Raw genomic sequence first — 17,593 nt, 5'->3', positions numbered from 1 at the left:
TGCCTGGCATATGGTAAACTACTGCACATTCATTCACCAAATATACACCGAGATCTTACTACATGCAAGACACTGCTATGGGAGCTGCTCAAGACATTACAATAAATGCAACAAAATTCCTCCCTCCCCAGGCATGGCAGCACATGCCTGTAATCCCAGAAGCTCAGGAGGCTGAGTTAGAAGGGTTGCAAGTTCAAAGCCAGCCTCAGCAACTTAGTGAGGTCTCAAGCCGCTTAGTGAAACCCTATCTCAAAGTAAAAAATAAAAAGGACTGGGGATGTAGTTCAGTGGTTAAGTGCCCGTGAGTTCAATCCTTGGTTTAAAAAAAAAAAAATCCTCCCTCATGGAGTTCTTATAAATATCTGCCTGATGTTTCAGGTAGAAAAATAAAATAGTCATCTAATGACAGGACTAAACCTAAGTAGTCTGTGTGGAAAAACTGCTCAGAGATTGTCATCATGTCACAATATATTCAATCAAATGACTCAGGTTCAGTTCTGGTCATTAGATTAATAAAATACAGCTTTTAAGAGATAAGTTAGTAAAAATAGTACTCCGGCCTCGACAAGGTTGGCAAATGTTTTCTGGAAACATGGTAAATATTATAGGTTTTATGAATCACACAAAGTTTCAGTCATATGGTTTCTGTCACAACAACTCAAGTCTGTATGGAAGCAGCCATAGACGTTATCAATAAATAAGCATGGCTGTTTTGCAATAACTTTATTTACAAAAATGGAGAGCAGGCTGAACTGGGTACTAAACCCTGGGCTAGATCATGTCTAGCTTAACAAACACAAATTCCATCATTAATGAGAACACCACTCACTTTAATCTTCCATCGTAATAAGCAGGAGTTCCCAAGACAATGGTTTTAATGAAGAAAGGTTGATTGGTATGGTTCTCCTCATATCCTCCTACAATACTAAAGCCCCAGCTTCCCAAGTAGCTTCTTCGTAAAACTATATCATGGCAGCTATGAAGGGCGCTGTGAACAAACACAAGAATAGAGAAAAAGTTAAAGTGGAGTCTGTGATAGATAGCCTGTTTATCGTTGCTAAAACTCCACAACATGGTATACACAACACTCTTGGTAAAAAAGAGAAAGTTACTTTATTTCCTTTTCATATTATTATTGTTTTTGATGCTGGGTATTGAGCTCAGGGCCTTGTGCATGACAGGCAAGTGCTCTAGCAATGCACTATACCTCCGGCCCCAACTACATAACTTTGACCACCCATTTTTCAGCACAGAGGCAGTCCTAGATAGACTCAAATCTTTCCAGTCTTTTTCAGTCTCCTCTTCCCAAGTGAAGCTGTATACATAAACACATGCACTCAGAGAAGCTTTAAATATACCTGATTACTGATGACACCTCAGAATATGTAAAAAAAGAAAAGATGATGTGCCTATATTTGCTCACTGTATTGTTAACAACATCCTTAATAATCACTTGAATTTATAATAATCACAAACTGGTATAAAAGACATCTAGTATTGTCACTCTCAACTCCCAAATAAAAGAAGAAAATGACCACTATTGAAGCTTTCCAAAAGCTTCAGATACACAATTATCTTTTGCCTCCCAGAAGCCCCACCTCAGGTCCTATTAGCAGTTCATATGAGAAGTTATTTGTTGTTCTTTTTTCACTCAGAATGTTTTCATTTTAAGGGAAGACTCTAAAGTCAAAACAGTACATAGGCTGGGCATGGTGGTGCAACCTGTACGCCCAGTGGCTTGGAAGGCTGAGACAGGATAATTGCAAGTTCAAAGCCAGCCTGAGCAACTGTGAGGTGCTAAGAAACTCAGTGAGACCATGTCTCTAAATGAAATACAAAATAGGGCTGGAGATGTGGCTCAGTGGTCAAGTCAAGTGCCCTGAGTCCAATCCCTGGCACCAACAAACAAACAAAAAAAACCCCAAACAGTACTTAGACTGGAAAATACTAACCCCAAAATATGTCTTTCCTTTTTATATCACTAACACTGAGATGCTATTGTTAAAATGTTACTGCCAGTTTGGAGAATGTTGTCCAGTGAGGGGGGGAAAATCTACTTATATGTTCACAGTTCTATAGATGTGAAAATAAGCAATAAGTAAAAACTGAAAAAAAAATTATTTTTTTAAATTATAGAAAAATATCTTTTTGTAATAAAAAATATCTTTCATTATTAAGTGAAATCAGATCTATAGAAATATAGGGCAAGATTTCTTGTTTTTAATATATTAAATAAGATTTTTTAATATTGCTACTTCTGTAAAGTGATACATATGTCAAAACTTCTAATCTAGTTTCCAGTCTAGTTTCTTAGCTCACTGACAAGGACTTTTAAAGAGGATTCTGAGATGGAGAAAGATCCTATTCATTGGCCTGATTTTCAGGAACAGTGAAGATTATTTTTATTATTTTGAATCTCCTTCAACAAACAAAAAAATAGTTTTCTGGTATGCTTCCAGCAAAGAAGAGCAGAAGAGTCTCCCTTTTCAGGAAATGCAGAGCTGCAAGTCTGTGTGGCATGAAATCTGCTCATAGGGGCTACCTATACCCACAAAGGAAGATGCATGGCTATTAAATGTAAGTCCATGAACAACAGGGACCTCTGTAAATCCATGCAATAGTGGCCTTTTGTTCAAAGGGTTTTCCTTCAATACAGGTGGGCTCAGAAATAGATTTTTACTATACAGCCTATTTCTCATCCCAAACCTTTTTTACTCTGCTTGACACATAAGAAAATTCTGTTTACAAAGATGTGAACATGCTGAACCCAAAACTAGACTTGCATAATAGACAAGGACGATTAATGGAAGCACTAGGTCCAGTGCCTTTCCCAAGGATGTCACCACTCTGCTTGCTCCATCAGCAGGGGGCACAGCAGCTCTCTAGCACTCATTGGCACTTGTGCAGCTTGGGCAGCTGGCTTCTCATCCACTGGTCCTGCCATTCTAGGTTTACATGGACAGGTTCAGGTATCAGTTTGAGAACTGAACAAGATAAATGAGTTCCCTCTGACAGCTGGAACCTCACAATTCATATAGTAGCTCTGTAGGAAGTTAACAGCAGCCATGATGTCTTTGTTTATCTTCCAATGGGGGAAAAAAATCAGTTCTGATGCACGGAATAAACATATATGATGTAATCATCTTTGATGCAAAGACAGATAAACAAAAAACCCCAAAAGCTTTCTTCACAAGATCTCTACAGGTCTGTGAGACATGAATTCTACTCCAGTTTTAGGCCTTTAATTGTCTCCCCTGCTCCCCTCTTAACCAAGAGAACAAGCCAGTTAGGTTAGCAATAAATAAAATCCAATAATATTTGTGCTTTTTTCCCTGATATTTTTTATGTGAAAGTATTTTATAAACTACAAAGCACTAGGAGCTGGGCATAGTGGCATACACCTATAATCCAAGCATTTCAGGAGGCTGATGCAGGATGACTGAAAGTTCCGAGCCAGCGTCAGCAATTTAGTGAGGCCCTAAGCAACTTAGCAAGACCCTACCTCAAAATACAATAATAAAAAGGGCTGGGGATGTGGCTCAGTGATTAAGTGCCCCTGAGTTCAATCCCCATACCAAAACCAAAAACAAACAATAAAGCACTATATGACTACTAGTTATTATAACTTTATTGCACATGAATCAGATGGTCCAGAAACTGGTACAGTTGTCTTGTTTATTTATTTTTTTTAAAGACAGTAATTTTTATATTTGGTTAAGAGTCAAAATGTTTCATCATAGCTCACTTTTAGACTTTTTATACAGTAAGAATTGAAACTGGGCTGGGATTATGGCTCAGCGGTAGTGTGCTCGCCTAGCACGGGTGGGGCCCGGGTTCAATCCTCAGCATCACATAAAAATAAAGGCATTGTGTTGTATTCATCTACACCTAAAAAATAAGAATTAAAAAAAAAAAGAATTGAAACTGATTTAGAAACTAAAGATAGTAACATACATTCTTGCCATCTTAATACCAAGAACAACCATCCAGAGGAAGGAAGATGTCACTGGAGGTTCCATGTGCTTCTATGACCCTGACACAAACCAACTACAGAATGTTTTGGGTTGGTCAAAGTCAGTTACGAAACAATAGACTCTTTAAAAAGGTGGAATAGCTAAAAATAAAATGCTTTGGCTTTGAAATTTGTGTGTCTAACAAAACCCCCAAATCCTGCCTTTTTAGTGAAAGATAAAAAGGGACTTTTAAAAAGGCTCCTGTAATAATAGGGTATAGCCTCAAGCACCAGCTTGGTTTTTCATGTGAAAGATGCATGTGAAGTCTAAGCACAGATCAGAATGAGTGTTGGTAATGGCAGCTTTTCTAAGCAAGCAACTGGAACAGCCAAACTTATGGCCAGCATACATGAGATCCTTAATTAGGATGGGCAGAACTGCTTTCCTTGTTTTTATAAGCAGGTAAATCTTTTTAGCTTAGCTCTTGTTATTGAATCTCTTTTAAAATGTAATAGGAAAAATTTTAAAAAATAATCTGATTTGATGTTGATACTTTTATCTAATTAAAGCCTTTGCTCCCAACAAGAGGTAAGTTCACTATGTTAATTTTCACTGAAGAGGACTGCAAGTATTACTCCACAAAACAACAAAAAGCTATCAATACCTTGGAAGTCCAAGCCACATGACCCAGGATGGAGACCAACTGGCATCATACTCGTTCTCACTGAAAGTACTTGGCTGTTCTTCTGAGGTCTGAGTTGCCTCCTCAACAATCTGGACCTCCAGTGCTTTAAGGACAACAGCTGGAGAAGCAGCACTGGCTTTTAGCATAGCAACAGCCTCACTGTGACTCAGATTGGTCAAATCAATGCCATTGATATTCAGCAGCACATCACCTATTCAAATGAAGAAACCAAAATATATGTCCTCTGGTCACCAAATGATCATTTCCCTACAAAACTTGTCTGTAAACTAATCAACAAAGGTTTCAATAACTCAGGTAAGGTTAAAAGGTCACTTTTTACTTCTTTATAATTTTTACAGCAGTGATAACAAGTCCAATTCATTGAAAACATTCTAAAATGGTTCAAAATTTTAAAATTTAAAGTAATAACGGGGCTGGGGTTGTGGCTCAGGGGTAGAGCGCTTGCCTAGTATGTGCGAGGTCCTGGATTCCATCCTCAGCACCACATATAAATAAAGGTACTGTGTGCAACTACAACTAAAAAATAAATATTTTAAAAATTTTAAATAATGTCATAATACAGAGAAAGAATACAGAGAAAGAAGTATGGCTTATGGCACCTTGATATGATTGGAAATTCAAATCATTCACTTGAGTTTTGTCATCTACAGGCCCTGGGCATATTTATTTCTTTACTTTGAATTTCAGCTATTTCTATAGTTTTTTTTTTTTTTTCCAGTTCAAAAACTATTTGACCTTTTACTTTTTTAGAAATAAATTTTAAATATATTCTAGTTAATACCTACACAGTTCTATACATAGACAACCCTGCATAGTTCACTCAGGGCAAAAAAACCTAAAACATGTACAGAGAAGACACCATTGGGCCAGTCGACAGAAACTTGTGATTTAAACATTTTCCCTTGCTTGAGAGAGAAAAGACATATTTGTTGCTCTCCCAAATAATAATGAAAAAGCATGATGGGGATTATAGAAAAGCTTAGGAAAGAAAGGATTAGTTTTATAGGAAGCAGACATTTGTGCTAGAAAGTCTACAGAAAAATCCCCCTTTCCCAATTTATCATCTATTTTTCAGATTATTAAAGGCAAACTTTCTCATTGTAGAAAACTTGGAAAATACAAGGAACTAAAATTACCTCAATTTTAAAACTGGACAAATAACTTAAAAGGGGGGCGATAAAAATGTTCTAAAAATTATTGTGGTAGTGGTTGTATGTGAACTATTATATCAAGGCAGTTTGATATAATAGTTCACATACTATTCGATTTGCTCATTAAAAATACATTGTTTTATGGTTTGTAGCATATTGTGCAACTACTACCACAATAATTTTTAAAACATTTTTATCACCCCCTGAGAAACCCCATGAGCAGTCACTCCCCACCTATAAAACCTAAGCAACCGCTAATCACCTTTCAGTCTCTCTAGGCTGTTTATTTTTTATTGTTTGAATAGTTTCTTATATATTCTAGATATATCATTTATATACACACACACACACACACACACATATATGATTTGCAAATATTTTCTCTCATTCTTTTTTTTTTTTTTTTTAACTTTCTAGGTGGTGGTCTTTGCAGCATAAAAGGTTTTAATTCTGATGAAGTTTAGTTTCCCTAATTTTTTTCTTTTGTGACTTGACCTCTTAGTGTCTACCTAAGAAACTAGTGCACAATCCAAGGTCATGAGGATTTACATTTGTGTTTTCTCCTAAGAATTTAGCTCTGAATTTAGGTCTTGGATCTACTATAAGTTAATTTTTGCATATGGTGTGAGGCAGGAGTCTAAAGGAGAACAAATTTTTAGTTTCCCTAATTTTTTTCTTTTGTGACTTGACCTCTTAGTGTCTATCTAAGAAACTAGTGCACAATCCAAGGTCATGAGGATTTACATTTGTGTTTTCTCCTAAGAGTTTTAGCTCTGAATTTAGGTTTTGGATCCACTATAAGTTAATTTTTGCATATGGTATGAGGCAGGTGTCTAAAGGAAAACAAATTTTAGGCTAAATTTTCTTTCCATATGAACAACTAAGTCAATAAAGACTGTTGTTTTTATCAATAGTAATACTGATAAGTTACACCTTCCCATCTATACAAATTACAGAGCATAGGGAAGGAACTTAAACTAGTGAGTTTGTCCCTAAAATAAAATTGTCTTCTGCCCCACCTCCTCTTTGAGTCCTCTTCTACATAGATATGTTATCACAAGCATCATTTATATTTTAATGAGATGAATCTTCAGAGTACCTGCCATAATGCTGAAGCATAGGTCTTTTAGAGGATTTAAAAAAAAAAAAAAAAATCCAACAAAGTAATAGTTTGTAAATTCTGGAATCCTTATTAAGTTTCAGCAATTTTTTTTTTTTTTTTTTTTTTTGTGGTGCTGGGGATTGAACCCAGGGCCCTGTGCATTCAAGGCAAGCACTCTACCAACTGAGATATATCCCCAGCCCTCAACAATTTTATTTTATATTGGGTATTTACCTAACCCTATAGGAAGATATCACATGCAAGGGACATTCAAGGACATTAATAGGAAACTCTGAAGACATGCTTTTTTTTTTTTTTTTCCTTCAGGCTGTCCTCAAACTTTTGATTCTCCTGCCCCAGCTTCCCCAGTAGCTGGGATAATAGGTATGAGCCACCATAACCACCTGTAAATACTCTTCATCAGGGATAAGATTTGGTGGAAATGCTCCAGATCCTATCTTACCTCTCTTGATTCTGCCATCTCGTGCAAGGCAGCCATGAGGTGGTACACTGGTCACAAATATGGGCAGTTCACCACTCTTGCTTCCTCTGCCCCCAGCAACTGTCATTCCAAGGGACTCATGTGGTTCCTTTTTTACAGTAATATGTTTTTCTTGACATGTAACACACTGAGTAAGATCCTAAAGCAAAAAGAAAAAAAAATATATTGAATAATGAAATAATAGACAGCTGAGGTAAAAACAGCTTATTAAACCAAGGTGATACCTATGTAGCATTTATAAAGTGATTTTATTTTTTTACCCCTAACGACTGAAAGAAAGCAACACATAGTTCTTAATAGGTACACTTAATATCAGTGTCAAACTTTGAACTAATTGATTTTTATATAGTATTTATGGAACTCAAAAAATTTAGAACTGTTGATATATGGAAGTCAAAAAAAATATCAACACATCATTTGTATAATTATCTTGAGCTCCAAGATAGATCAACTCTGTAAAAGTAAATAATGCTTTTGAGTTTTAAATTCTGAAGACAAGCCAATTAATTTTACTTGTATCTTTCTCCCTAATTCTTTGTAGGAAAAGTTAACAGAAGAGTACAAAAGTAAAGTGTGGATTTTGCAAACTGCCAAAAAAAAGGCTACAGACCTATCTTCTGATTCTTACTGATGAGGACTATAAGTGCTTGGTCATGAGGCAAATGCAAATCTACTTTCAAAACCTTCATAAAAAGCTGAAAGGATACAAAATAACCAAATTTTTGAAAATATTAATGACACGTAAATAAATTCCCAATGAACCAATATTCTCAGGAAAAAAATATTGATTGATTGATTGATTGGTACCAAGGATTGAACCCAGGGCTGCTTAATTGCTGAGCCACATCCTCACCAGTCTTTTTAATTTTTTTACTCTGACAGGGTCTTGCTAAGTTGCTGAACCTGGATTTGAACTTGTAATCCTTCTGCCTCAGCCTCCAGAGTTGCTGAGATTACAGGTGTGCGCCACTGTACCCAGCAGGAAAAAGCTATCTTTACTAACATTTGTTACTGTTATTCATACCAAGACACTCCTGATAGTAAGAAAAAAGGAGAATCTAAAATGTCACTGTTCTTTGAATTAGAATTCAGTAATAAGGTATACATATGCAATATCAATATTAAAATAATAACTAACATTTACTAGGCTTAATATGTGCAAAGTTAGTGGCCTGCTTGCATTCTTTCATTTAATCCTCACAATGGTGTTGAAAGTAAATACTATTACTGACTCCATTTTATAGATGAGGAAACAAGCTCAGAGAAATCAGGTAACCTGCAATTGTAAGTGACTGCACAAGGATTTGAACTTACACATGTCAAAAGTATATATAATATTATTTTAAAAAGCTGACATGTACTTAACTGTTGATGATGGTATTTACCAAATCTCTAAATTAAGTCTGGAAATCTAAGCTCATCTGCCCTTCTATTGACGTGCAATCCATGCATGATTGAAATTTATCAAAGGAACTACTTGTATAGCAGTATAGAATTCCTAGAAAAATATTCTGATGCTATGAACTTGTCAACATTGTTAAGGTAGTCTTCTATCTAAAGGTATGAAATTTATGTTAGTATTCTTCAAAACTGGCCAAACACAATTTGGTCATGAAGACAACTAAGGGAAATAGCCTTGAGTACACTTATTTAAATATACCCTTATGAATTTAGTCAATTAATAAGGGCAGTTGTTTTATAGCTTCAGATGGCTAAAATGTATGCAATTTTTCCTCAGGGAACTAAAGCAAACTTCAAAGATTATATTTAGTATGCTTCAAGGAACTAAAGGTTCAAAATCATATAAATGCTTATCAAAGCAGCTATTAAGAGGTGTAGTGTGTACTGTACTTTTTAATGATGATTATAACCATCTGAATAGGTTGTCTTGGTGAATCTGGGTGAATTTGGTTTCCATGGGAGATCTTTTTCTTAATCAGATCCTGATATAACATATGCAATCTGCTAGAAGAAAACAGCTAAATTTATAATTCATTCTATGTCGTTGTTCTAACCAATGAGGGAATATAAAGTACCTAAAATTAAGAATGAATTTGGCCTTATTCTTTAAAACAGTGTCACATAAAAATTAATGAGGATAAAAAACAGCAAATTTATGAAAGAAACATATCTGTGCCCAAAACAAAAAATAAAAATATGAATATTAAAAATTAATATGAATTTTTTTAAAATATGAATACTAGAATGATTAAATAGAATTTTCAAAATTGTCTTGACATTCTAATTTTGTCAGACATCTGTGTCTCAAAATTAATGTAAAAAAATCAGAGGCATAAAAGATTTCATTATCTTTTGCTTTATATTACCATTTCATAAATATAAAAGAATATATTGACATATATTATATATACATATTATTATATATATATTAAAGCATATATTAATATATAGTAATGGAAGCAACTAGATATATGAAACATTCAAAATCTTTTTCAAAACAATAATGGTCACAGGTATTGTTTCATAGTCATCATTATGAAGGCAAAGTTATAGGTTTCCTTTATACATTTTGGTTTTTGTTCAAACAAGAGAACAATTCTGTGGTTATAATTTCTCTTAAATATTAACTAAACCAAAAACTAGTGACACATTTGTACTTAGCTTGGAAAACCAGATTAACTTTATGGGCCAAAAATACTGCCTTTCAGCTATGCTTTCTTAGGATATCAACAGTAGATTCTAAGGGGAATTATTCTCTCAAATGTTATACTTCAATTTAAAGGCTGCTTTAGCAGATAAGGAACTTTCTATGGGTTTTAAGCAGATCAATCAGTTTTTGTTAAGCCAAGGACTTTAGTAATTTTACTTAAGAAGAATAACTTTAGAAGCTCCTATTTAGCTTTCATGTTCAGATAACTGGGTAAGCATTACATCATTGTTTTAAAATTCCTGTCCAACTGGAAGTTTAGTTTAAAGGAAGCATGCATGGAGTAAATAATACCAAGAATGCTAAAGTACCATTCTTTTTTGAGTTTTGCAATTACCAAGTGAGACATCAAAATTCTCAGCACAGATACATGACCTTGGAATATACTATAAAGCCAGTTTAGTAATTTGGAGGCAGCAGTAACAAAGTTCAACATATGGGAATTTTAATGTTGTAATAGGATAATATTCCTCTAAGTTATCACATGAAAACATGTTATTCATGTATCTATCAAAATTTATGATTCACAGGATGGGGTTGTGGCTCAGTGGTAGAGCACTCACTCGCCTAGCATGCATGAGGCACTGGGTTCGATCCCCAGCACCCATTTAAAACAACAACAACAACAACAAAAAAAAACTAAATAAACAAAATAACGTTAGTATGTCCATCTACAACTAAAAATATTTTTTTAAATTTATGATTCATGTTTAATATTCACAAATATAATTATTATGCAAGCAATGTGCCCAACTGTTAAATACCGACATGTTGATCTTTTTGATACTTTTTCAATCTTATAACTAATACTTACAGTTAAATAAGCAACCCAAGATAAATCTCACTTTCAAGTAATACTAAGCAAACAGATTTTTCTGGAAGATCATACACTTCTTGTCAACCACTTGACAGAGGAACATTCCCTGCCAAGAAACCATCTCTTGTGGCTGAGGAATTGAGACAACGAAAGTGACTCTCCAAGATATAAACTTTCAATAGAATAACAGCCTGCAATTAAATTGTTCCAAAAAATCCATTTATTGAGGTATGATTTGCATATAAAATGCCTCCATTTAAAATTTATAAGCTTGTAACAGTGATTCTTTGAGGACAACATACATTACCAAAAACCACCTCACCTTATGTGAGCTTGGTCTGCTGTGAGAGGGCAGCTGTGCATGGTGCTGGCTGCTGTTGTGACTTCCTGTTTCTCGGATGGTGTTACCAGGCTGGGGTTTCCCTGGTCTAGCAATTGTTAATTGCACTCTCTCCCCACTGGCCTGGAGGAAACACATAGGAGAAAACACTGTCATGAAGAATGTTTGCCATTTTAAAAAGATTACACTATGCACTTCTCAATCATTGTTTAAGGGCTTTAACTGGGCAGCTGAATATACCTAGTGGCAGGGAGGATGAAGTTCTTTTCATTAGCTAATATTTTTAAATTTCTGTGGCTGAAACACACACACACACACACACACACACGTGCGTATTAAACTGTTTTAGATGTTGATGACCTTCATTTTAAATTTAGAGGCCTGTAACCTTAATTCAAACAGAGATTCACACCTATTATGTTTGAAAATTTATTTTGTTCTTATTTTAAAATTTCTGGTCTGATTTACTTGATGTCTGTTCTTGGCATGGCCACAATCCCAATTTTACTATTATTCCTATGGGAAATTATGAGAGCTTTATTTTACAAATTGTGATAAAAAGTAGAAATCTTCCTCATGATTGAAGTCAAAATATTAAGAAATCACTTTTTTAAGCTTTTAAATTGAAAAATAAATAACAATTTGAATACCATACTACAAATCATTTGTTATTTAAGCATTTTATTAAACTAAACAGTTTCAGACAATTTCTTCAAAATAACAAAGGAATAACATTCAGCCAGCATCTCCATGCAGTTCAGGAACTTGATTTAAAGGGTAAATGCCAAGGAGAAGTGTTCAGAATCCTGTTATTTAAAATTCTGACAAATCACAGATTATTACATTGCACTGTGTGAAGAGATGAATAGCTCCTTTTGGGATTTCATTTCATTATACAGACTAATTTTCCTTCCTGCTTACTTTATAATCAAAAATCAGTATTTCAACTTTAGTTGTAAGCTGCTTATACACACCTATTAATGGAAGCAAATCCTTTTTTTTTTTCAAAAATTGTTTGAAAGACAAAATTCTGTGAATGTGATGAAGTGTGCATTTAGAATTTAAATGACTAGCATGTGGGTTTAGTATAATTTCAAAAGCCGATGCATTTAATGTTTTTGGGTTTTAAAAAAAGCAAACATTTTGTTAGAAATCAAAATTTTAAAAATGTGGGTGCTGCTGGATGCAGTGGTGTACACCTGTAATCCCAACAATTTGGGAGGCTAAAATAAGAGGACTGCAAGTTTGGGAGCAGTCGCCAGCAACCTAGTAAGACCCTCAGCAACTCAGTGAGACCCTCAAAATAAAAAATAGGAAGGACTGGGGATGTAGCTCAGTGGTAAAGTACCCTTGGGTTCAACCTCTACTACCTAAATAAATAAATAATTAGAAATTAAAATGTAGGCTGTCCAAATCACAAAACTGCAATTCATGAGTGAATGCCCTTGTTGCTGGGATTAAAAATTAGTATAATAGGTATGAATCTATGTTTAAAACAGATTTAAAATGACAGTCACGAACCTCTAAAATAATTTAACACTTACATACCTGTGTGTGTGTGTGTGTGTGTGTGTGGTGTGTGTATGTGTGTTTCAACCACAGAATTTTTAAAATATTAGCTAATGAAAACAGCATGTTTCCTCCCCATCAACTGCCCAGATAAAGCCCTAGAATCATTCATAAAAGTCTTTCTGATCTTTCTGGAGTGACTTTAGCAAAATGACTTAAACTTAGAAACAAAACATGGAAGAAAACTAGTGCTTTTTTTCAATTTTTAAGGAATTCAAATTGTTTTAAACACATCATAAAATGTGTTCTCTAATACTCTTATGAAATACATAGGGACAGCCATTATTAGAGAGAAGACATGTTTTCAAGAAGAACATTGTACAGAGCAGCGGGGGCAAATCCAGAGATGATCTATAGGTTCTGCAGCATGCTGTGGCATTTAATGATAGGGGCCATACCCCACAGTGATAAAGGTGAAACACAAAGGTGTTTTTCTTAAAGTAAGCACAACAAAAAGCTATAAAGCAAAACCAGCATCATTATAATTGAGCATCAGGTCGACAGTCACTGAGAAATGTTATTTGCAACACAGAATCAAATAACAATGAATATTTAACTATATAAGAATATCTAAGTCTTCACCCCTTTTATCACACTGAGAGGTGATTCAGGTATTGGTCTCATTTTATAGACTTGAGGTTTAAAGAAATTGGATAGCTTTAAAATTCTTGAAAAGATATTATTGAGACTCATTTCTGTGGACATTAGCCAGTTGCTATACTGCTGAAAACTAGTTCATCTTGTGAGAGTGGAGAATGGTGGGAGGGAGAAGGTAACAAAAAGGAGAAAGAAAGAAGAAAAAAGAAATCTAGTAGTTTCATGAATTTGAGGAAATAAAAAAGTCAAGTGTACTTTATGAAGTAAGAAGACTAATAAGAGGAATACGCTATTATTTGTACATTTTCTCAGTCAATACTTAAATATTCTAAACACACTCATAAACAGGCAATGTTTAAATACTCGTTATCTTAAATGAGTTTCTAACCAAAATGTAGAATGTGTAACATACAAGTAGAAACTTTAAAAATTTTCCCTGATATTTCATATTTGAATTTTTATAACTGAAGGAATCATATTTTGTGGTATAAAATTTCCTAAACTCTGGAAAATTGAAGTTGCTCAATTTAAGGTCCTTTATGAAAAAAAAAATCAAAAGTCTTATTGTTTTGGGGTTACAAAAAATGAAGGAAAAATATAGAAAATAAGACAATTAAATCACATTCAGTATAAACACATTAATGTTATAGAACATCATTCCAAACATTTTTTTATTTTTATGTCCACAAATGTATGATTACATATTGATACAACTGCACTTGTCCTATAAATTCTTAGTCTATATCTTTCTGTCAACAATGTTATGGGCATCTTAAATGAAAATAAATAGAAGCTGGGACTACAGGTGTGCATCACCACACCAGGCCAAGAAAGATTATTCTTTTTTGGGGGGGGGGGGGGGGCGGGGGAGAGTACTAGGGATTGAACTCAGAGCCACATCCTCAGCCATATTTTATATTTTATTTAGAGACAGGGTTTCACTGAGTTGCTTAGTGCCTTGCTTTTGCTGAGGCTGGCTTTGAACTCGCAATCCTCCTGCCTCAGCCTCCCGAGCCACTGGGATTATAGGTGTGTGCCACCATGCAAAGATTTTTCTTATTAAAATATTACTTGCCCCTTACTTATATAGATCCTGAAGGGGAGTTAAAAGGGGAGTTAAGGGGAGTTAAAAGTTAAAAACCACTGCTAAGTCATAGCCTTGGTAATTACAGTTTCCCTGAGCTCCACCTTCCTCCTCATTAAAGGTGGACACTGCTCTCTGTTGTATCTCGCTTACTAGGTGGAATCTAGCAATCAAATGAGACTGTGAACTGTAGAGCTTATTCTGTGAAGAATCCACACAAAAGTTCACACAGGGAGACAGCTTATAGAAAGAAAAAAAAAAAAAAAAACAACCAACCTTTGTCTACAAGAAAACTTATACTAGTGTGAATTTTGAAGAATTAAGGTAGCCATGTCTGATCTTTTCTAATAAAGTTTATCAAATGTTTCCTGAATTTTGATGTTATGCACCAGTCATAACTGTAGGCTCAATATTCGGCATCTACCTGAATAATCTGGGCAGCAAGCTCTGGGGTCCCATGCTTCAGGTCATGCCCGTTGATAGCCAGCACACGATCGTTGCTGCTAAGCCTGCCATCCTGGGCGGCCAGACCCCCTTCCAACAAGTCAAGAATAAAAACACCTGGCTCATCTGTCCTTCGTACTAATTTAATGCCAAGCTGTTCTCCAGAGTCCCGTTTATGAAGAACCACATGGAAAACCTCTTCCCGAGGAGAGTTGCTGTCAGAATGCGTGTATGCTCGGTTGCCAAAGCGCCTCTCCCGCAGCACAGTAAGATGCAGAGTGTTACAGGGCTGGGAAAGGACAGCTCTGGCATAGTTATGGGACACATTGCTGATATCATAGTTGTTGACCTAGGGAAAAAAAACAAAATTAGGATCAACACATAATAATCTTTCATTTTCTTAATTTGCAGAAATGTTTGTATGCCACTTTCAATGGAAACAAGATTGTGAAAATGCTATACAGCATTTTACATTATTTATAAAGAAAACCAATTTGAAGACATTTAAAAATACAGTTTCTAAAATCAACTTACTAGAACTGGATAGAGAATAGGAGTTAGGATCACAGGCTTTGATGATAGTCTTGAATTAGAGTCCTTGGTTCTGGCATACTAACTGATAAACCAGAGCTCCACTGGGTTACAAATTTGTTTTTCCAAATGAAGTACACTTAAACCCGGAGAAAATAATCTGAATTCTATTTTAAGGAAAATGGCACATTCCAAGTGCACAACCTACTTTAGATGAGTGACTTTCTAAGAAAAGTAGGTAATTAAAATTTCACTCTTAATTCTTTAGTATACAAGTATATATCTAACTCGCTAATCATAATTCAATACTAGATATCATTTATTAAATTTTACAACCTTGAAATAATTATAGTGACTGATCCTTGGACGTGTAAGATCACTTAGAAAATACATCCAGTTTCAAATATTCATCTAGTAAATAATCATAATTTTTAGGGTTTTTTTTTGTTAAACAATTAGAATTCTTTGAATTGGTCTGACTTAAAACAAACATTCTCTGAACATTTTCATTGGGGCAGGCTATGGGTTAGGTGTTTGTGATCACCTGAAATTCTTAAATCTTTTTCATATAAATTCATGTTAAGCCAGATCTCCCCTTTCCTATTTATCTGAGATTGATTTATCTTTTGGGGGTTTGCTGGTTTCTTTTTCCTGGGATGAACTTTACTAACTTTAACACTACTAACTAGAATTTTATTGCTTTTCACCTCTTTTTAAAAATTTCATCTTTTAAACTTCAGTCATCAAATTGATAGCTGTCACATATAAACTTCTCCCCAAGTCTGCAACATATAGGCACTTAGTAGTGGTGATCCAAGACTGATAGAAATGTTGACTAATATGGGTCAAGACCAGAACTTTAAGGTAGTTTCTGCAAAACTAGGCTGAAATGGACTCATCAGCTAAAAGCTACCTATTTCTAGGTTCACATCTCAAATTTGGTCATATCATAAAGGACTCTACAAAACATCTGGCTGAAATCCAACTATTTTTTCCAGCCACATGCAAACATGCTGTCTCATATTTTCTTTGTGAAATAGACTGAGAAATATCCTACAACTGGAAAAAGATTCATCCTTCTTGAATGCATGGCTGCCAGTGAAATTCAGAGAACAGACAGACCAAATAAAATGCTCCTTCTAGATTTTGTAAAACATCATCAGCAAAGTAAACTCTACCACATTTCTGGGTTAAGAGTGAGTGTGTGTGTGTGTGTGTGTGTGTGTGTGTGTATGCGCGCGCGCGTTTTAAGCAAAGTGATTAATACAAGACTAATTATTTTCCTTCAAAACTGGAAACACCTAAATCATCAATAATTTTTGTCAAACTAAAATACTTATTCTTACTAATGTTCTAAAAGTTATATTATATTTAATAATGATGTTGATAAAGCTTATAAAAGCAGTTCTTTAAAAACTATAAATTTGTGAATAGCAGCAAAAGATCTTGAGAGCATATGGTCCTCCTTTTAATAAAGAAACATAAATGTATGTATATGTATCTTTCTCTCTTTGTCTATATCTATTATGGGGGAAACAAAGTCACCCACTGTTAGCTGCACATGGTTTGCTTAAATAAAACTAGAGCTTAGCTCTCTGGTCTGCAAATAATCTTACTGCTTCTTGGGCATTTTCAAATTGGTTTACCCATATCCAGCTTATATGAAGTAGAAAATAACAACAACAAAAAACCAAACAGGGGGAAAAAACCATTCAAAAAGGGTTTTTACTTATTTCTTTTTGCAGTACTAGGGGTTCAACCCAGGCCTTGCACTCTCACTGAGCTATATCCTCATCCCACAAGAGTTTCACTTCTCAATGACCACAAGTGTTTTACTTCTCCACTTCTGGACAAAGTGGGTAGCTTCACTTATGGGCTCCAAAGCACCACTGTGGGTGTGTGTGTAGGGTATTCTACTAATCAGACATGAAATAGTGAAGCCTACACCAGAGCAAATGGAAGTACGAGGTAGGTATCTGAAGATCATGGTGCTAGACTCAACAACAAATCTAAAGAAGGAAAAGTCCTTGCACTTGAGTTTTCTTAAGAGACAGATTTTCTTGTTCATGAGTATTTATTTCATCTTTCCAGAAATTATTCCATTTTTTGAGCTTTAAATATCATTACAC

The 17,593-nt window shown here is 34.8% G+C and overlaps 1 protein-coding gene across 2 annotated transcripts in view; it reads right to left on the bottom strand.

The window, feature by feature from the left end:
* The window catches only part of Lnx2 (ligand of numb-protein X 2), a 68,879-nt gene that overhangs the window by 3,716 nt on the left and 47,570 nt on the right, over nucleotides 1-17,593 (bottom strand). For both annotated transcript variants that reach the window (XM_071611588.1, XM_027928981.3), the window contains 5 exons: nucleotides 14,914-15,282; nucleotides 11,222-11,362; nucleotides 7,376-7,553; nucleotides 4,618-4,849; nucleotides 830-988 (listed from right to left, as the gene is read on the bottom strand). In XM_071611588.1, coding sequence (XP_071467689.1) covers nucleotides 830-988; nucleotides 4,618-4,849; nucleotides 7,376-7,553; nucleotides 11,222-11,362; nucleotides 14,914-15,282 — 1,079 coding nt within the window. The remainder of the gene's footprint in view (nucleotides 1-829; nucleotides 989-4,617; nucleotides 4,850-7,375; nucleotides 7,554-11,221; nucleotides 11,363-14,913; nucleotides 15,283-17,593) is intronic.

This window comes from Marmota flaviventris, chromosome 4 (genome assembly GCF_047511675.1).
Source record: "Marmota flaviventris isolate mMarFla1 chromosome 4, mMarFla1.hap1, whole genome shotgun sequence".
Classification (NCBI taxonomy): Eukaryota; Metazoa; Chordata; class Mammalia; order Rodentia; family Sciuridae; genus Marmota; species Marmota flaviventris.
Note: the sequence above shows the minus strand (reverse complement) of the source record. Positions and strands in the feature narration are given on the sequence as shown.